We start from the raw sequence: 19676 nt of genomic DNA, 5'->3' as shown, positions 1-19676 counted from the left end.
GGGGTTAAGGGCGGCGGGCCGGGGGGGCCGGGGGCGGGAGCATGCGTGCTGCCGGCCTCTATTGTCTCCGGCGCGGCGCCGAGCACCCAGGCGGCTGGCGGCGGCCGGCAGCGAGGCCGTGCCCGGCGCAGCGCAGCGGAGCGGGGCGCGCCGCCCCCGCCGCCCCCCGCCGCCCCATGGGCCGCAGCTGATCGTCGCCCGGCTGCCGGCCGCGCCCCGGGCAGGAGCGAGGCGGGCGGAGCGACCCGGTCGGCGTCCACCCTCCCCCCTCCTCCCCCGCCGTCCCGCTCCCCACCCCCCCCCGCCGCGGCCCCGGAGCCCTCGGCGGCCCCCGCCGGGGGTGACGGCGGCGGCGGACTCGGGGCGCCCTCGCCCCTGCGGGCCCAGCGGGGGGAGGATGCCTGGGGCGGGGATGGGTTTTCTCCCGTAGCTCCCCGCGCCCCCCCGCTTCCTTCCGCCCCCTCTCGCTTCCCAGCGGCGGCGGGGGCGGCGCGGCCCCGTTCCCCACGGGGGGCTGTCGCTCGGCTCCCTCCGGCCCGGCGGTGCCCACATGGGGGGCAAGCAGAGCACGGCGACCCGCTCGCGGGGCCCCTTCCCGGGGGTGTCGACGGATGACAGCGCCGTGCCGCCGCCGGGAGGAGGGGGGGGGCCGCCCCCCTTCGGCCATTACCGGGCGGGCGGCGGCGGCGGCGCCATGGGGCTGCGCAGCCGCTCCGTCAGCTCGGTGGCCGGGATGGGCATGGACCCGGCGGCGGCCGGCGCTGTCCCCTTCGGGCTGTACGCGGCGGCGGCGCGAGCGGCGGGGGAGACCGAGCGGGCCCCGGGCGGCGGCGGTGGCGGCGGCGGTCCGGGCTCCGACTCCACGTACGCCCATGGCAACGGTTACCAGGAGACGGGAGGCGGTCACCATAGAGACGGGATGCTGTACCTGGGCGCCAGGGCCTCGCTGGCCGACGCGCTGCCCCTCCACATCGCACCGCGGTGGTTCAGCTCGCACAGCGGTGAGTACCGGCTCCCCGGAGCCCTCCCTTCCCGCGGTGGGTGCCCGGGGGTGGCCATGGGCTCGGATCACCCGGCAACAGGGAGAGGGTGGGAAGGGGGGGCTGTGCCCCACTCGGCCAGCTGGTCAAGCCCTGTCTGAAGGCAGGACCCACATCCCTTCCCTGGTGTGGGTGGGTGGGTGAAGGCTGGGGCTGGCATCTGTGTCAAGGTCAAGGGAAGAGGATTTTGAGAAGGGAGATGTTTTAGCTCTGGGATGTGAAGCAGGGGTTTTGGCATCCCTTGCCCCCATGGACTCTGGGGAAAATGGTGCAGTAGCTTGAGCCCTTGGTTTTGAAGACCAGGCTGAGCTCCTTGTGCTTCTTCTGAAAGTGTTTGGGGGGTGCCAATCAGGTGTAGTGGTTCCCATGCTTTAGAAACTCAGAAAGGGGCAGAGGAAGCCTTTGAAAGTGAGGTGTGGGAATTTTTTTTCTATGTTTCGTCTGATAAAGGGCCAGGGAGAGGCTGAAGCGGGTTTTCTCATCCAAGCCAGCTGGCACTGTTGCTGTGCTGGGAGGAAGCAGAGGAGGAACTGCCTGCCTCTTTAACAGAGCCGGGGAGCTGGCTGAGCTCTTTTGCAGGAAATGTGTCACGCTAAGGGAGGGGGCACGGTTGCCCCCATCCTAACCCTCATGGCTGGGCCCTTCCGTGTGTCCTGGTGTCTGGAGAGGATCTCTGGCAGTGAGCAGGGCTGTGTCACTGACCTAGTTTTGGCTGGGTAGAGGGAGCGAGGTGGGAGGTCCTCCATTCCCCTCCTGGCTAGAGGGGAAGTCATGTCAGGGATGTCTCCTTGCGTTTCCTGGAATAGTCTGGGATTTCTCTCCCACCCGCCCCACTTGCAGATGGTGTAAGTGTTCTCCTTGCATGACGTGGTCTGGGAATTTCATAATATGCCTTGGGACAGTGCCTCATTTTCAGGAAGGCTTGAAACTGAACCAGTGGACGAGAGCAAAGTGCAAATCGAGGCTCATGCAGCCCATTTTCCTACTCCCATCTTGGTATTTTTCCCCTTTACCCAGTTTTTAGGGGCTGTTTTCCTCAGATCAAAGCTGTGTCTTGCATTGCATCCACAGTGGCATAGTGCCCCAGGCCCAGTTCCTATTGATCTGGATAAGCTGGGTGCCTGCAGTCCACCCTGGCAGATGGAGAGGGCTGGCTGGTGTGTGGCACTGGACCTGAGACTGAGCACTTCTGCAAACCTTTTTGCTCTGTGACCTTGTGCAGACTGTGCCACCGCTCTGGTTTTTAAACACAGAAAGAAACTAAGGTGCAGCATCCTTCCAGGTATTCCACAAGTCTCTGTGTGAATGAGTGCCATGGGGCCTTCTGCTGTGCCTGAAGCTGGAGCGGGGAGGGTTTCATTACAGCTAATCTGTACGTAGAGGTGGTCAGTCAGAGATTATGGGTTACATTAGGTGATAGTTCTGAAACTATAATGTTGAGAGTCAAAAAACCTGTTCACAAAAATAAACCATCTGCAAAATGAAGTAATCTTTTTCTGGCCACTCGCGTGAGTGTGATGTTAAGTTAAACCTGGTGTCCTTGGAAGATTGCAGTGTGAGCTGTGGGAAGTGCTACAAGAACTGGCTTTCTCTGGTGCCTCTTTTGGGGCCATCTGAGAGTGTTTGAGCTGTGCCAAAGCATGCGCGGGCAGCAGTGAGAGCTGTTCACTCCGTGCTGAAGACTCTCCCGGTGGTGGTTCTTCCTTGTTGCTAATTAATAGCAAAAGGAGTGGAGGATGCTCAAAAACCATTCTGAAAATTCAACGGAGCTCATTAAACTTTTGCGTTCTTCCTCTTAGTGTAAGAGGTTAATGGAGGATTTGGAGACCAAGGGGAAGTAAGCCACCTCAAGACTGCTAAAATTCCTGCTAGTCTCCCATTGCAGCTGGTTAACCTGCAGCAGGGCAGTCAGGAGCTACTTGCTGCTTCCCCGCTGCCTCCCCATTGACCCACTCGTCGCGGCACTGAGACACTCCATTAGCCACTGGAAAGTGCTGAAGCGGCATCGCTTGGGTAAATGGAGAGGAGCTTTGACATTGCTGCTGGTGACTGTCCCTGCTCCTTCTGAAGGATGGCTCAAGGGTGGGGATGAGGGCACCTGCTGATGCACTGAACCCACGCAGCAGGACATGTGCCTGGGGATCTCGGGGGTCTGCCCAAGTTGCTGTACTGCCTCAAGGAGAAAAGCCCCCAAACTGTGGCTAACAGGTCTGGAGAGTAGATCCTTGCTCTGCCTGCCCCTTTACTCCTGCCTCTGCGCAGGCTGGAGACACGCATGGTGCCGATCTTGGCATGTGAGGAAGGTTGTGTTTGTGGGCTTGGTCTTCCAGGAGTACTTGGCTTTGGGGAGAGTGCTGGGAGCCTCGAAGTGTGATCTGGGTGGTGTGGGGACCCCAGTGGGACAGCAAGGAGCCCTGGCTTAACACCGGTGATAAGGTGCTGTCATTGCGGCAGCATGTCAGTGATAATGGGAGCATGCAGATAGGCTTGGCGCCTCGCCGCTCCCTTTATCTGTGGTGCTGATTTTGTGCGCTTCTCCGCTGCTTCATGGGTCATCTGGTCTGTCAGCGGAGACCCCAAGGAGTGAGCTGGGGTGGGGTGAGCTCTTCTCCCTGGCTGGTGTCACTCCTTCCCCTCTCTGCAGTCGGAGGCTTACAGAAGAGCCAGGCGTGCTGGGAGAGGTAGAGGGCTATGCTGGGAAGTCTGTGTGGAGGGAGTTTCAAAGTGGTCCTCAGGGCCAGCGTATGCTGCAGCATCAGTGCAGGGTGCTGTGAGTCGTGATGGTTGGCGAGGAGAACCTGCTGCCAAATCCTCCAGGCTGTGCCATGGCTGCCAGGGCGCAGGGACAGCATGAGCAGTTACGTATCGATGGCTTCTGGTCCTTGCAGGGCCAGGGGTGGAGACCTGCTGCACTAATGAACAGCAAAGCGTAAATGCCCCTTTCAAACAGAGTGGGTGAGGGGGCTCTGACCTTTGTGGTGGAGCTTGTTCCCTCGCTCTGAGCGGACAGGACCTCTGGGGGTAAGTGAATCCCATTTCTTTACAGGGATTTTCCCAGGCACGTCTGCCATCCCTGCGAGCAATGTAACGGCTCCAGCGCCACCTGAACCTGCTCTGGGATTTCCCTGTCTGCCCAGGGTTTCTGAGATCTGTTTCCTTGCCTGCATGGGTGGAAAATGGCAAAACATCTTTTGCAACTTTGGAGTTTGCTTGTAGCACTTGACCACTCTTTCTCTGTAGCTTCAGACCATTAGGACTTCTTGGAAAAGCCAAGGCTAGTGGGAAGAAGGGAGAAAAAGGAGATGTGGTTTAGTGCTGTATGTCTCCAGCTTTGTGTGGTTCTCTTACTATCACTCATGTTATTCATCTTCATCAGAGGATCTCAGGGAGTTTGCAGAGGCTGTAAGTAGCTTAAAGTTTATCTGGAAATCCCCCTCATCACCTAAAGCCCTTGAGTGTTTGAAGCTCTAATAAATCCATATCTCCTTGTCTGCCCAAGGAAATGCCTAGCTCATCCTTCTGCGCGGTGCCATCAGGAATGTCGCAGGCTTTCTGTGCGCTGACGGAACAACCTGTTTGTCCTGACTGCTGGCAGCAGCAAGGTCGGGAGGTCTCCTCTGCCAAGAGAGCTGCTGTGTTCTCAGCAGCAGGAGGGCCCAGCCTGGGGGAGAGGGGTGTCCGGTGCCAGGATGCTGGGCTGGTTCCTTCTCCAGGCAGGGTTAGAGTGAAACAAGCTGGAGGTGCTCTTTGATCCAGCTCTGGAGTCAGGAATGTGAAGTAGGGATTGCTTGTTGGAGGATGAACTGAAAGTGTGTGTGAACACCTGGGTTGGGCAGCCCCGATCTCTGCCCAGCTGGGAAGAGGCAAGTCTGTGGCATGTCCTTGCTGTGCTCCGACAGCTTCAAGTCCTGAGCCTTTTCTCAATGGTGCTTGGCAATCCTCACTCCCAAGCTTGCCCTGACATTGTAATCTCTACACCAAAACCTTAAGCTGGGCTTAATTCTAGCTGGCTAGTCAGTGAGCTGCTGGAGGGAGTCCTCTTTCCACCACTGACTTTCCTGCCACCAACTTTTCAACACGCAGACATCACGCATGCTTCCCTCCCCCCTCTACAGGGGCTAGGCCAGGGGAAGGGCACCCCAAGGCCTGCAGGAACTTGCCATTGTTGAATCTGGTTTTGTCAGCGGAAATTTCCAAAGGAGACCGTCCTCAAATCATCTTCTTGTGGGTTTGGTGCTGATGACTGCCTGACAGCCAAGTCTGGAACCTGCAGCATTCCCAGGCCTGCGGAGATGGCACAGGAATGGTCTCGGTGACTCCCCGGGTCAGAGATATTCAGCACTGGACTTTTCAGGTCTGAAGAGGTTCATCTTCTGCTTGTACCTTCTCCGAGCTGGCCACAGGACAGCATACCCCCAGGGCTGGGGGAAGAGCAGCAGCTACCTTGGAAGAACAAAGTACCAAATACCAGAAGATGGGAGACTCGAGGGCAGCTTTGCTGCGTCCCAGCCCCACAGCCTGGAGATGAAGTTTGAGTGTGACAACGTTGGCGTTGTGCGTGAGAAGCCGGCAGCAGCAGAGGTTATCTTCAGTCCCCACAGCGAGAGCTAGCGCAGGCCGTCACTGCGCTGCCTTGCCACTCCGGTGTCCTCTGAAATCTCTCAGCCGCCTTGCCCTGGAGTGACGCACTAATTGCTGCATGTGCTAATTGGCTTGGCCGGGCTCGCTCCTCTCTGGCCCTGTGCATAAATCAGCACAAGGGAGCTGGGGTGCCCTCTCCCCCCTCTGCACACGTACGCTCCAGAGATGCTGAGAATGATGATCTCGTGCTCCCAGGGCTGACCCACTTACCAGCCAGGATTGTCTTCCTGGCCTGTGACGTAAGTTTATCCCATGCTGGTTTGTTTTGCTGAGATGTTTGTTTCGGTGACTGGAATAACCGTAAAGGCTTCTCTTATTTATTAATGTGCTATTAGGGCTCCTATCATCTCTCTCTCGTTCGCTGGCCAGAGGATCAATCAGATGCAGGCATCTTTGAAGGAGTGGTACCAGGGCTGGCGCCTGGCCAAGGGAGCTGCAGAGAGTCATGGGAAAATGCTGCTAAATGCCGAAAATTAATTTCAAGAGAAATGCGGGGAGGGAGAAAAACCCACTCTGGGGAAAAAAAAAAAAAAAAAACAGCTTTTTTTTCCTCCGATGTAATCTCCCGTGTGACGAATCAGACAGGCAGCAGAGAGCTCTGAATGAATTCCCTCTGCAGGAGCCGGTCCCGTGGCACCCCAGCCAGCCGGTGGGCAACCACCAGGCGTGTCTCATTGCCTCTGCTGCTGGTACACCAAAACCCCAGAAGTGCCAAATACTTGAGGTTGAGTAAGTGTGACCTGGCTTTCTCCTGCTTCCCTTGAAAATTTAAATTGTAAGAGCTCACGAGTGATACAGTAAAGCAACAGGCTGTGGTGCAGAGTGGTTTACTTGCCTGCTCTGGCTGTGCATCAGAGTACAACAAGTCTCTCTCTGGAGAGGCAGACCCATTTCTTATTTTGGATAGAGCCGGAGTGGTTAAAATTGGGCCTTAGATGTCTCACCTGCACCAGTCCCACTGAGCAGTTTTCAAATGTGGGTGAACCCGCTGGGGGTTTGGGTCTCCCCCAGGGGCTGCTCCTGCTGTCCTTTGCAGGCACTACTTGGCCAAACCCTTTTGCTCAGCGCTTTCTGTTGGGGACAGGGGGGAGATACAGCTGCAGGAAGCTCTGCGGGCCTGGGGCCTCTTGTTGTGCTGCTGCACAACGTTTCCCGTGGGCAGAGCCCAGCTGCTGGTGGGTTTCCTGCCCTGCCAGGCTGTGGGTAGTGGAGAGGGGTGGAGAAGTGGGGGACAAGGGCTACTTTTCTCTCAGTGTGGTTTAGCTTTCTGGCTCACTGTGGGTCCTGCACAGTTTGAGGAGGGTAGTGGGGAGAGCTGGGGAGCTGGCAGGTCCTTGCTGTTGGTGTCTGTGCTGCCAGCATGGGGCTGGGTCTGTCGGTGTTGCCCATGCGTGCATCCTGCCAGGTTTGTGCTGCATGTGGCCGGCTGAGCTTGAGCAAATGCATCACTCTGTGCTGGCATTGCCCTTCCCCAGGTGCTGATTGTGGGTCTGTGGACAGCTGAAGGTGTTTGATACAAGGTGTATTTTGCCAGCGGGGATGGTGTCTGGCTGCTGGAGAGGCTGCTGTGCTCCTCCAAGGCAGAGCTGACTCTTCTCTCCTTCCCCATGGAGCTTAACCAGCCAGTGTGGGCAGCAGGTTGGCCCCCAGTGCAGCTGCAGGGTTGTGCCGCTTGGGAGGGCATGGGCTGAATTAGCTCGGGGAATTCCGGCTCTCTGCTCTCATGCGCACTCATGCAGCTGTGGGCCTCCCATCAACAGAGTGGAAACAAGACCATGAGCCTTGTGCAGCGGTCTTGTGGTGCTTTGTAGAGGAGCAGAGAGATACAGTGGAAATAGTTACCGTTTTGCTAGTTCTAGCAATGCTAGCAGACATTTTCCAGGGCTATATATTCCCACCGAGCACCCTGGGCTTGTTGAGGCTGTGTTGGGTTATGGGCATGGTTCCCAAGGGATTGTCACCTACCAGGCCCAGAAATGGAGCTTGGGATGGGCCCTGGCAAAGTGAGGCACAAGGGCACAGACGAAGAATTGAACTGAAAGCTGCTCAGAGCTGTTTCCTGGCCCTAGCAGGCAGACGGCGTGACAACAGTGGGTATTTTTAGAGGCCAGCTGCCTGCAATGCAAGAGAAGGAAAGCAGCAGTCAGGCAAGAGAAACGAGTGATGTTCTCTCTGCCCCGCATCCCTGCCCAGCATTTTATTTCCCCCCAGGCTGGGGCTTTTGGCATTAGAGTTTCCACGTGCTCCGTCCCTCTTTGCCTGTTGCTGCCTTGAAAGGCAACTGATTTTGTTCTCCCCTCAGCTTTCGCTGTGGCTGCGTGTTTTTCTGATCATGGCTTGGCTTGGTGGTGTCAGGGGCTTTGCCCGTCGCATCGCAGACAATTGTGTTACAGCTTAGTGTGGTGGGCATTTTGGGGATTGTTTTTTGGAGAAATCTTTCTTGCTGGTGAGGGAAAACCTGCAGTTTCTCATGCAGCTGGAGTAATTGCAGGAATTCATTTGGGAGCTCTCCCTGCAAGGTGATGGAGGTGTCTTTCGTTGGAAGTGCCGCAGGGGAATCAGATCCACCTTTCAATCCATCCATCCATCCATTCAAGGCCTATACATCTGTAGCTGGGCAGAATGAAGTGGGATTCAGCTCTGGACAGATGGGTTAAATTACTGTCTGCAGGGAGGTCGAGTCAAATGGGTTGAGGTCAGTTTTGGGGCCAGGCTTCTGTTCAGCTGGTGCTGAGTGGGACGAGGTGAGGCTGAGCACCCTGCCTGAGTTGCCTCAGCATTTCAGTTATCCCCACACAGATCTTGTTGCTTTGATGCTATTGTCCATCTGCTTATTTATTGCAACATAGATTTCATAGCCCTTGAAGTCTGCCATTTGCCTGAATTTTGCCCTTCCAAGGGTGGTTGTAGATGCCTTTGATTTCTTTCTGCTTCCCGTGGACAGGTATGAAGCAGGCAGCACCCTGCAGCTGGTCTTTGGGGTGCCTGTGTCCGGAGAATGGGAGCTCATGCTGTCAGCTTGATGCTGTCGAGCATTCTACCGCACCTTGAATGGCAGAGGTGTGTGATCATCCTGCTGCTCTGCACCCCCATTTTTCCCTTCCTGCTGTCCCAGTAGCCTGGATTCATTCACTGGGCATCCCTCAGCAATCGCAGACCCTCCCGGGGAGCAGGGAGATGCTCGCTGTCATGCATCCTCCTACCGCGCAAGGGACAGGTCTGCTTATGGCTTGCTCTGCTGTGTGCTCCTGCCTAGGATTTTTTTCAACTGATGTCTTTCTTCTTGCAGAAACAACCAGTTTGAACTGGTGTTTCCCCATCGTGCACTGCCTGTGGACATAGCTCAATGTGCCTTTCGTGCTCTGTTTTCTGCCCACTATGTAAAAATTGCCCTTTCTTTACCCTGAAAAGCAGTGCTCCGTCCTTCCCACACACCCCAGGGATCTTACACTAATAATGAAAACCAGTTGTCCCAGTAATTCCTGCCACCATGGCCCAGGCATGATGTGCCATGGGAGATCCTCCACCGCTCCGTTTGTGCGGTGCTGCCGTGGGATGCCCGGGGAGAAAGTGTCCCAGGAGCCAGGTGGGATTGCTTCCTAGCAGGAGCGCGTGTGTGAGATCAGTGCTGGGCTCTGATCCTTCTGCCAGCATCGTGACACTGGGGCATGTCATCGTGTGTCTCTGGAGCGTCCCTTCATCCTCCCAGCAAGATCAGCTGAGGTGTGATAGAGTCTCAGCAGCATCAAGGAATGACTTTTCTGCTGTGGAATAACCCGGGGGTCAGGAGTGGGGTAGCCTGGGAGCTGCCACTTCATCCCGCCGGCTCGATTGTGTTTGGGAGTGGCTTGGGTCAGGCTTTTGTGCTTGAGCCTTTCCGAAAGCGGGAGTTCCTCTGGCAGCTCGGTGGTGGCTGGAGCCCGGCGGTGGGGACTCCGTGGGAGCCTCCCCAACGGATGGCTTAGTCAGAAGTGACTCACCCCGATGTGACGTTTCCTCGCTGCTCCCTCCCAGCCCCTGCCAAGCTGAAGCATCTGACTCTTTCCCTTTTGGCTTTGATTTCCCAGTCACTGCGTCCTGTCGTGCCGCTGGAGGATCCCCCACACTCCTTCATTTTGGCACCTGGGACCTCTCAGTTGCTTTGTTGGCTCTGTGCATCTTGTGGGTGATTGCTGCCCACAGCAGGGCTTGCAGTCAGGCTTTCTGCTTCACACAAGAAATATTTGGGAGGAAAAAAGCAGGTGTGCTGGCAAAGCCTTTGGAAATTCCCAGGCATGCCTGCAGGATCCCTCTCCTCTCTGGGCGGTGAATTTGGAACCCCAAGCATCCCCTGAGAGTTGGGGACACAGCTCCGGGCATCCCTGCAGCTCTTCTGCACAATGAGATAACCCCAGGCTGGTTTTGTGACAAGCAGGGGCCCTGAATGAGCTTGTAACTCAGCAAATTCAAGCCCTACAGCCACACGGCAGGAGTCTAAGGTGTTAATGCTTTCACTGGGCTGTCACCCAGGACCCTTCTGCTTAACTTTGCTGTTTTCCAGGATGCTAAAATTAGCTTTGGGCTACACGTTCTTCCTTATGCAGCCTGTTCCCAGCAGCTGGGGGAGTGTTTCTGCAGTAAACAAGGACTAGCTGGAAGGCAGGGTGACCCTGGGAGGTCACCTTTTTCTTCCAGGTCTGGGGGAACTGACCCTGCAGCACAGGCTGGGCTATAGGAGGGAGATGCTCTCTACCTGTAGTGTAGGTACTTTTGTTCAAAAATCACAACGGCAACTATGAAAGGGGCAACACTCCAAGAGCAACAGGCAGGGGGGTGCTTGGGGTGCAGAGGCTGTTTGTACATCTTCCCTGAGGGTGGCTCTGGATGTCCCTGTGACTGTATAGCCAGGCCTCTTCTCTCTCCTGCTTCTCAGTGTCCATAAGCTGTGGATGTGTCTTGTAAGGCTTTGGTGTGTCTGTCTGCTGAGGCTTGATGGGTTTGGGTGCTTTGGAGCAGAAGTTCCTGTCTGTGGGGCTCCCTCTCTCACGTCTCCTGCCCCTTCCCAACTCTCTGGCTTTCCTCATCCCCAGTATTGCAATCTGTTCTGCTTCTTCCCGTCCTACCTCACCGCCTCCGTAAGAAACCAGCTGGCTAAAAAAAAAATATATCTCTGCCTCCTGACTTGCAGCAAGCCAGCCCTGGACTGCGCCAAAGTGACACCACCCAGCCCCTCTGCTTTGCATCCTGCGTCCCCCTGGTCCCAGTGGCTTCCCCACATCCACCTGGAGCACCAATGCCTTTTTCTTGCTGCTGCATCTACCTCCTCTTTGCTGCTTGAGAGCGGGGAGAGTGGGCAGAGCTGTCTCCAAAATCTGATGCCTCAAGCGTTAGGGCATTGCTGACCTTGGGCAGCTTCGTGGTCAATGGCACGTCCCTGCCACCCTTGGCTGGCATGTGGCCGATCTGACAGCAAACACCTGCAGCTTGGTGGCTTTGCCAGGAGCCCTCACGAACCAGGGACAGCCTTTCTTAGACATTGCACAGGAGTGGCTTCTTTTTGGGGTGCTGCTTCATGTTACAAGAGTTTGTTTTCTCTCAGCTCAGCCAGATGAACTGATTTGATCAGCAAGGAAACGGTGGGGTGAGATGGGATGAGGATGGAGCAGGATTGTCCCTTTGCTGAGATGACCTTCACCGTTGGGTTTCTCTCCATGTGCCACCATCCAGAGATGTCCTGGCCCAGCCACGTCCCCACTGCCTGGCTTGTTGTCTGGGGCTGGTGCACTGGCATTCCCCAGCCCTGTCTCCCTTCCACCCCCAGGAAGGCAGGATGTTGTCTTTCCAGCCTGGACCTGTCCTTTATGCTTTCCCCTCTTCCCCGCAGCCTTGAATCAGGAGGAAGGACACTGGTAGGGCCCTTTTTTGGAGCTGGCAAATTAGTCTGCTTAAGTGTTTTACTCCTTCCTGCCTACGTGTTCCTGCTCATGTCAGCCCTTGAGCTGCACAATAGCCAAGCACCATCGCGGTGTTCGTCTGGCGCCTTGTGTCCTGCCGTGGGGCCGTGTCGGGCTCTGGCTCCTGCATCTTCCCGTGCAGCTGATGCCGTTTCCTTCTGAAAGGGGAAGAAGGTTTGGGCCTGATCCTGCTGAGTGCCTTGGCCTCCAGGCACTCCAAGTGAGCATCTTGCTGGCAGAGGGAGCGTAGTCCTTGGGACAGGTCCTTGGTGCAGCTGTGAGCTGCCTCTTGGCCCTGGAGCGAGGTGGCATCACCAGCTGCATCGCTCAGAGGCTGGTGTAGCATCCTTATACCATGGGTGATGCTCTCAGAAGAGGACACCCATGGAGGTCCTCAGCTGCCAGGTCACTGCAGTGTCCAAGTGCTGATGACGTGCTCTGCACCCGCCATGTGCCATCTCCAATGTGCTGCCTTGTGACAGTCACTTTCAAAAAATAAGGCTGCTTTAATCCAGTAGGGAGTTTATTTTCCAGGAGATGTTGGGTCTGAATATCTTTACTCTGCAGGTTCCCTTTGCTTGGCTGGTGAGGAGGGCAGCTCTTCTGCCATCCTTTCCCTCTCGGGGCTGAGCTCACGAGGGGCAAGGGAATGGGAGGACTTGGAGTCCCTTTGTATCACCAAACTCCACATATTTCTGCTTCAGACTGACCATACATGTGGTCTTTCAGTCTCTCCCTTTTCTTCAATCACTAGTGTGGTTGTTTTTTGTTTGTTTGTTTTTTTTAAGCTGATCACTCTCTTCCATTTTCCACCTGGTGCTGATTCAGCTGGCAATGCCAGGGAAGCCGCAGGAGGTGTGATGCTCAGGGTTTGCTCGGCAAGGAGGAGGCACCAGGACTCTACTTCAGCTGTGTGCTTGGACCAAATATTCCCTGTATTTATCTCATGTTTGGATGCATCCTCACCTGGTGCAAGCTGCCTCCCTTGGCTGGGCACCCAGGATACTCTCTGGAGACACAGAGATGGGCTGTACAGCTGAGGTTTCCAGATGTCCCATGGACATCAGGGGCTTACCCCTGAGCCCCTGGCGCTCGCGGTGTCCTGTGGGGTGGCTGGGCACCAGGCAAGTGACCCCTTCTGGGTGGGCACACTTTAGGGAGTTTGTGTAGCCACTCATGGTTTAACCTGCTGTGGTAGCAGTGTCCAGGACCTGAATGCTGCTTGCTGCGGGGTAGACACAAGTGCTGGGAATTTCCTGTCCCAGCTGCAGAAGCAGCTGTGTTTGAGATATTTACAGATGGGTTGGAAAGGTGTCTTAACCCTCCCAACCACCACCAAAGCTCTGTCAGCCTGTGTGCTGGTGCTTTTGGCACCGTGAGGGTTTACCATGGGGCTTTTTCAGTTTGCATAGGACGTGCTGCAGGTTTTCAGAGGTACCCAGCTCTGCTTTGCGTAGCTCTCTAAAATTAACCATTTAACCTTCCTAAAAATACTCAGAGGGCAGTAGCCCCCAGAGAGCACCTGCACTGCTTGCTCCCAGTTTCTAGACCAAGCCATCGGAGAGATGACCTGACAACGTGCGTCTCACAGCCCTGGAAAGCCCTTGGATTTCTCAAAGTCTGCTGCAGGATACAAGAGTCCAGCTCTGGGTCTGACCTGCCTTTCCAGGCCATCCTGCTTCCCGCAGCACCCTCCTCTTCTTCGCTTGCTCCTGGCAAGAGCTGGTTCCTGCCTGCCCAGCTCTGCTTGCAGTGATGGTGCTGGCTTCAGGTTTAATGTGCCACAGGCAGGAGTGTCGCCAGCTGCCCTGGGTGACTTGGGAAGGAGGAGGCATCCATGGCCTTTCCCTGGAGTATCCCTCCAGCCTCCCCAGGGGTGTGGGAGGCTCAGGCAAGGAGGAATAGCTGAGCCTTTCCTCTCGCTCTTTTTTTAGGCATATGGGAGGAGGGCAGAAAGAGTTCGAGGAGAAGGGAGCTGAATTTTCCATGAGCAGCTGTCAAAATGTAATCTCCTGCATCGCTTGGGCTGGCAGCTTAGGCAGGATAAATTAACGGGGATTTCGGGGAATGTGGAAAATACCATGGCCTGGAAGGGGCCAACTCTATGAAGAGCAGCCCTTTCATCTGTAGGACTGGCTCCGGGCCGCGGCACCCACCTGAACCCCGCAGGAATGCTCTGAAGCGCAGTGCTCGGCGTCTGCCGCTGTTGGGTGCTGCCTGTTCCCTGGCCTCAGTGGTTTTCTGTCTACCACCTTCCCCCAGAGGTCACCCAGAGATGGGCTGAGGGAGCCTGATCCCCTTCCCTGCCTCCCCGGTCCTCCTGGCGATGAGCTCCCCACAGCTCCAGTGCCAGCAGTTGCTCTTGTAATGCTAAGTATTTGTGCCGACAGCTGGGGTGCAGGGCACCCCCCTGCCCGGGGGCCCTTCAGCGATGGCTCCTCTGTCCCGCTCAGACCCAGGAATGTATGCAATTGCATTTTCTTCTTTTTTCCACCCCCCACCACCTCCGTCTTGCAAAATGCATAGCCAGGAACGTGTGTTCGCTTCTGTGCATGGCTCGACCCCCAGACCCATGTGGCAGCCGGTGTCTGTGGCTGGAGCATACCCTGCACACACTGGGGTTCCAGATGGGTCCCTCTGTCTGCACAATGTCCCTGTGTCCATGCCACAGGGCTGTGGTAGCACTGGGAGTCCCTGTTCCCCAGCCAGCTGCCCAGGGAACACCAAGAAGCGTGATAGGTGTTCATGCTGGCTATTTATAAATGTGCTAAAACTACCCCAGCTAGCAAAGAGGCCTGGAGATATGGCAGAGCTGCTCACCACAGCCTGCAAAGGGCTCTGCTCTTTCCTTGGCTCCTACTGCTTTGCCGATGGTTGTGCACAGGCAGCCACAGGCCGAGTCTCATCCTGGGCCCTCTCCGTTTGCACCTGTTGTGTGTCTCGTAGTGTCCCTTTGGGTGCTGCTGGAGCCAGCAGATCTGGGTCAGCTGTTTAAAATAACACATTGGCACAGAAAAAAGGGGGGACTGGAGAAAACGAGGTCTTCCTGTGTAGTACACGGGGGATGGTACCAAACCTCTGCAACTGCCTTGTCCTGACATCGTGTTCACAGCTCAAACACCATTTCTAAAGGGAGCCCTTTGCAGCCGCCCCGTGCCAGGGGCTCGCTGCTGGAAACCAGTCCCCAGAGCTTCCCAGGTAGAGACTGGAGCCCGCAGTGCTGGCAGACTGTCTGTGTTTTTAGGCAGGATTGGTTCAGGTGGGGACAGGGGCAGGCAGGCTGACGGGGAGGGTGTCTCTCGAGGGGAGGCTAGTTGGGTCTTGCAGGCTGGGAGGCTATCTGAGCCCGCTCTATAAATACACTGGGCGGGTAAACACTTGGGAGAAGAAAAAAAAAGCACAACTATTTCAGCTAATGGGCACTGCTGCCACGAGGTATAAATCGGTCAGGAGTAAAATTAGGCTGGAGATGAGAAGGCAGATTGGTGCTGCTGCCCGTGAGTCTCCGGCTGCCGGCGCTGCCCGTTTGGTTGGGGCTTGGTGCAAATGGGGCCAGATTCACAGCAGAGACCCCGCAGCTCGGCCTGGCAGGGCAGGGATGTGTCCCTGCAATGGCACACGGGGGGCCAGCCTGACACCCTGCCGGAGGAGCCGCTGGGCTCAAGGGCTCCTTGATTTAGCAGGTCCCTTTAGAGTGAGTCTCCCCATCATCAGTGACACTTGTCCTTGCTGTGTCCTCCTGGGAAATAACCGCCCTCTGGAGGGGTAGAAGCTGTTGTCCCTGTCCTAGACCTTCATCTGGGTTGCTGGAAGTAATCTGTACTTATCAGCACTACTAATGACAGAGTGCTCAGGTGTTGAGCGGTTATCCTGGCTGTTTGCACGGCAGAGGTCTGAGCTGCCTCCTCTTAAAGCCACCTGCACTTTGTCCCTTCCAAGAAGCAAGAAAATGCCCTTGCCACATCCATGTGGTGGCAAATGAACCTGATTCATCCTTAGATAGTTTGTGTACATTCCTTTTATTTCCTGAGCGGCCTTTGCATATATATGAAGAAAGCTCTTAACCAGCACTGCAGTCAGACCTGATCTGCTTTTAGAAGACAGGTCCTTAAATTACCCTCTCCCTCTCTGCAGGCAGGGAATTGCTAGATATTCTGGTGCAAACCCATGGTGATGGTGGTGGCACGCGCATGTTGGGCTGCATCAGCCTGAGCCCTGCTGCACTGGGCAGTGAGGGACCGCCCGGCCTCGAGCTGGCTGTGGTGGAACTGCAGGGAGCACCAGCGGGTGACCCGCAGGGCTGGTTGGGGATTTGATTCCTGGAAGTTTGAGACTTGGAAACCTGGGTCTAGGGCAGCCTTGCTCAGTGGTGCTGGGGATGATGCCAGGGTGGTCTGCGTGGCTCGAGCTGGTGGTGGCATCAGTGTGATACCCTGGCATCAGCTGGGCCCCGTTTTCCTGTCTAAGGAAGGATGCAGAGCAGGTCTGGACATCGTGGACAGGTTCACCCAAGAGTCTGGGTCACCAGGCCGGTCCAGGAGTCAGGGCAAGGCCAAGGTCAAGCTAGAATGTCAGCCTGTAAGGTCCAGCTGCTGCTGGATCTGTTGGCTGACATTGGAGGGGCAAGCACCTGCTTCACTCCTGCAAAAAGCTGGAGAAAACATCGATTCAGTCTCGCAGCTCCAGCCTGCCTGTCTTCTGCTGTGGCCGCACAGGAAAACCTTCCTCCTGAGCCCTTCTCTGGCTCAGCTGTGCGGGGCTGAACCACAGCAGCAGTGACAGCATTGTCCTGGTGTGGGGACGTGCCCCTGCGCTCGCCAGCCCTGGCGTGCTGCGTGCCCCAGGCGGCTCCTCGCCCTTTAAGGGCCGGCAGCAGCTGATGGCCACGTGTCCGCTGCCTTGGCACGCTCTCCATGCCCTCTGCGCGGCGGGGACGGCCGGCACGGCGGCTCGGGTGGCTGTCCCTCACGCCGGCACTGCTGGCAGCCGGCACAGGATGAGTGGGCGCGTGGCGGGCGCTGCGTGGGGTGCGTGCCACCATGCAGGCAGCAGGTGAGGGGGCTGTCATGCCCCACCATGGCCTCAGGGACACCCTGAGATGCGGGACGGGCTCTTCTCCTCCCCTCACTTAGGGCTCATCTTTCTTCCTCCAGGTTTCAAGTGCCCCATTTGCTCCAAATCCGTGGCTTCTGATGAGATGGAAATGCACTTTATCATGTGTCTGAGCAAACCTCGCCTCTCCTACAATGGTAAGGGTCCATAGCCAGGCTGTGCGGGGAACACGGCGTCCTGCTGGCTTGGGATGGCTCCGGGCAGGCTGGAGAGATACTTGCCGCAGGCTGCACGGGCAGGCAGCTCAGCTTGGCTTGCCAAGAGGGCTGTGCTCCAGCGGAGCGGTGCAGCTCACTGTCCCTGCTCCGCTCCCCCAGCATGGCTCAAACCCGCTGCTTTTTGCCTTGGGACCCTTTGGATTACAGCCCCCTCCCTGTGTTCCTCACCATGGGGTGCTGTGCCCGAGGGAGCCATCCTGGCCAGGCATCCTGCCTGTCTGGGGCCAGGGACATGTGTCCTCCTGGGCTGCCCCTCTGAAGGGTTGTTGCCTTCCTCCCCTCTTCACTGGCAGTGGGGTTTACTGGGCTGAGCACGGGTCTGCAAGCTCCTGCATCTCCCATCCTCTCTCCTGACCTCTCATGGGAGAGCGATGCTCGCTCCCTCTTCAACAGTGCTTTTTTGAAAGCCAGGGGTAGGGGGTGTGTTCACTGTAGCCGCCCCTGCCCTATTTCCCCCCACTGTGTCTCCATCTGAGCCTCCTGCCAGTGTTTGCTGGGGCTGCTACCACTCGGCTGCCCATCCCTTTTCAGCCTGGAGAAGAGAAGCTGAGAAGGGGATCTTATCAGTGCTTAGAAATATCTCAGGGGTGGGTGTCAAGTGGATGGAATCGGACTCATTTTATTGGTGCCCAATGATAGGATGAGTGGCAACAAGCACAGACAAAAACACAAGAAGTTCCAACTAAACATGAGGAGAAACTTCTTTACTTTGAGGGTGCTAGAGCCCTGGAACAGGCTGCCCAGAGAGGTTGTGGAATCTCCTCCTCTGGAGACATTCAAAACCCGCCTGGACGTGACCCTGTGTGATCTGCTCTGGTGAACCTGCTTTAGCAGGTGGGTTGGACCAGATGACCTCTAGAGGTCACTTCCAACCCAACCATTCCGTGATTCTGTGTTTCTGTGATCCCAGCTGCCTCTGCAGAGGTGGCCGTGGCTTCCCCTCCATCCTGGGGACACCATGAAGGGCCGTGTCTCACCGCTGCCCTCTCCTCCTCTCCCAGATGATGTGCTGACCAAGGATGCCGGCGAGTGTGTGATCTGCCTGGAGGAGCTGCTGCAGGGGGATACGATAGCCAGGCTGCCCTGCCTCTGCATTTATCACAAAAGGTACCACCCGGGCACCGGGGCACGCGGATACGCAAGACAGGTGGCGGGGGGGCAGGTGGGGACATCCCGAGGCTCGGCAGCACAGTGGTGACACACTCTTCTCTCTCCAGCTGTATAGACTCATGGTTTGAAGTGAACAGATCTTGCCCGGAGCATCCTTCTGATTGACCCGCCGGGCGTGCTTGCTGACTTCTCTCTAAGGTGAGCCTGTGGCGGGCTGTTCACCTGGAATTTACCCGTGGGGGGCGTAAATCCAGGGCCAGGAGGGGGTGGGATGGGGTGTCCGTGGTTCCTGCTCCTCACCTGGCATCATCTCTCTCTGCCTTTGCAGGGCACCTTGCTATACCTGCTGTACCTCCTCTCCCCATCCCCCCTGCCCTGCCTGGAGTTTTGGGCTGACTTTAAATTTCCTCAAGAAGACAAAAATAAAACCCAGAAACTTGAATCCACTTGGGACAACAGCAAATTTTTTTTATTTTATTTTATTATATTTTTTTTTGGATGTTTGGGGTTTTTTGTTGTTGTTGTTGTTGTTTTTTTTTAATTTAAAAGATTTAGAAAGAAAGAAGAAACATCCAGGAGAAGACAGTGTGAGAAAAGCGGAGCGACCTGCTCTCCCCTCCACAGCCGCTGGTCACCAGGAGAGCTCTGCCTGCCAGGGAGGTCCCGGGGACACCCTGGGCCAAAACCCTGCCATGATGTTTGGCTTTTCTCCCCAAAACAAAAGGGGAAAGCTGCCAGGGGACGGCCAGCCAAACGGAGCACGTGGCATTTCTCACCGGCAACCCCCCCACCTCCCACCCGGACTTGCCCGGGGGCTCTGCTCGGTTTTTTTGCACTGACTAAACGGGAATTTTCTCCTCTCTCCCGTCTCCCTTTTGGAGATCTCCTCGCCAGCCCTGGCAGCATTGAGACCGGGACTCTGCCCCACGCCAGGAGCGGGGCCACTGCTCCCCCGTGCTGAGCCATGGGGGTCTGTCTTTCAAGTGTTTACAATGAGAAAAAAAGGAAAAAAAAAAAAAAAAAAGAAAAAAAAAAGGAGAAAACTGACAAAAACAAAAACAAAAAAAAACTCAACTGAAGCTTCGTGTTGACTGGCGTGTTCTTCGATTTGAGCTTCCCTGCCCCGGTGATGTTTACAGACTGGTCACTCTTTAACTCAGCTATAACCACTCAGAGACTGGAGAGCTGCAGCATCCCAGCTGCCCCCTCCTGCCCCTCCTCGCCGGGCTCCTCTTGCCAAAACCGCCCTCCCCTCTTTCTTTCCATCACCTTGGAGTCAAACCCTTTTGAGGAGGGTACAGGGCAAGGCCCCCCATGGCCCTTGGGGGTGGCTTTGCCGGAGGTGCCAAGATGGAGTCGGTTCATGGCAGTGACACCCCAGCCCATCTCTGTCCCCTCCTGGCGCGGCGGGTGCGTTTTCGTTGGTGAGACCTCCCCTGCCGGTGGCCGTGCCCCTGCGGGAAACCTTTCTGTATTTATATATTAAAAAAAAAAAACACAGGGGAAAAAACTGAGTTCAGAGCTTGGGGGGAGCTTCCTTCATTAGTCAAGGTGTTTTGATATGGTATTAAAAAAATGTTCAATAAAATATTCACTGTTATTTTATTTCACTGGTTTTCTTG

The 19676-nt window shown here is 56.2% G+C and overlaps 1 protein-coding gene across 3 annotated transcripts; it reads left to right on the top strand.

The window, feature by feature from the left end:
* Positions 1–147: 147 nt before the first annotated feature.
* ZNRF1 (zinc and ring finger 1) lies at positions 148–19659 on the top strand. 3 transcript variants are annotated; one of them, XM_065028956.1, is made up of 5 exons: positions 202–1001; positions 16768–16863; positions 17946–18051; positions 18162–18252; positions 18604–19659. In XM_065028956.1, the coding sequence occupies exons 1-4, from the start codon at positions 551–553 to the stop codon at positions 18217–18219; spliced, it is 711 nt and encodes a 236-aa protein (XP_064885028.1). In that variant the 5' UTR covers positions 202–550; the 3' UTR covers positions 18220–18252; positions 18604–19659. The 3 variants fall into 3 exon arrangements, with proteins under 3 accessions (XP_064885029.1, XP_064885028.1, XP_005504835.2); XM_005504778.3 differs by having other exon boundaries at positions 236–1001; positions 18383–19659; XM_065028957.1 differs by lacking the exons at positions 16768–16863; positions 17946–18051; positions 18162–18252; positions 18604–19659 and adding an exon at positions 4087–6254 and having other exon boundaries at positions 148–1001.
* Positions 19660–19676: the final 17 nt, after the last annotated feature.

This window comes from Columba livia, chromosome 13, assembly GCF_036013475.1.
Source record: "Columba livia isolate bColLiv1 breed racing homer chromosome 13, bColLiv1.pat.W.v2, whole genome shotgun sequence".
Taxonomy (NCBI): Eukaryota; Metazoa; Chordata; class Aves; order Columbiformes; family Columbidae; genus Columba; species Columba livia.
The sequence above is the reverse complement of the archived record's forward strand: the minus strand, read 5'-3'. Positions and strand labels throughout refer to the sequence as shown.

Excerpts from the sequence above, each read along its gene's own strand:
- ZNRF1 (XM_065028956.1), top strand. The coding sequence starts at position 551 with ATGGGGGGCAAGCAGAGCACGGCGACCCGCTCGCGGGGCCCCTTCCCG. Across the intron at positions 1,002-16,767 it reads GTGGTTCAGCTCGCACAGCG|GTTTCAAGTGCCCCATTTGC; the intron begins GTGAGTACCGGC and ends TTCTTCCTCCAG. Across the intron at positions 18,052-18,161 it reads CTCTGCATTTATCACAAAAG|CTGTATAGACTCATGGTTTG; the intron begins GTACCACCCGGG and ends TTCTCTCTCCAG.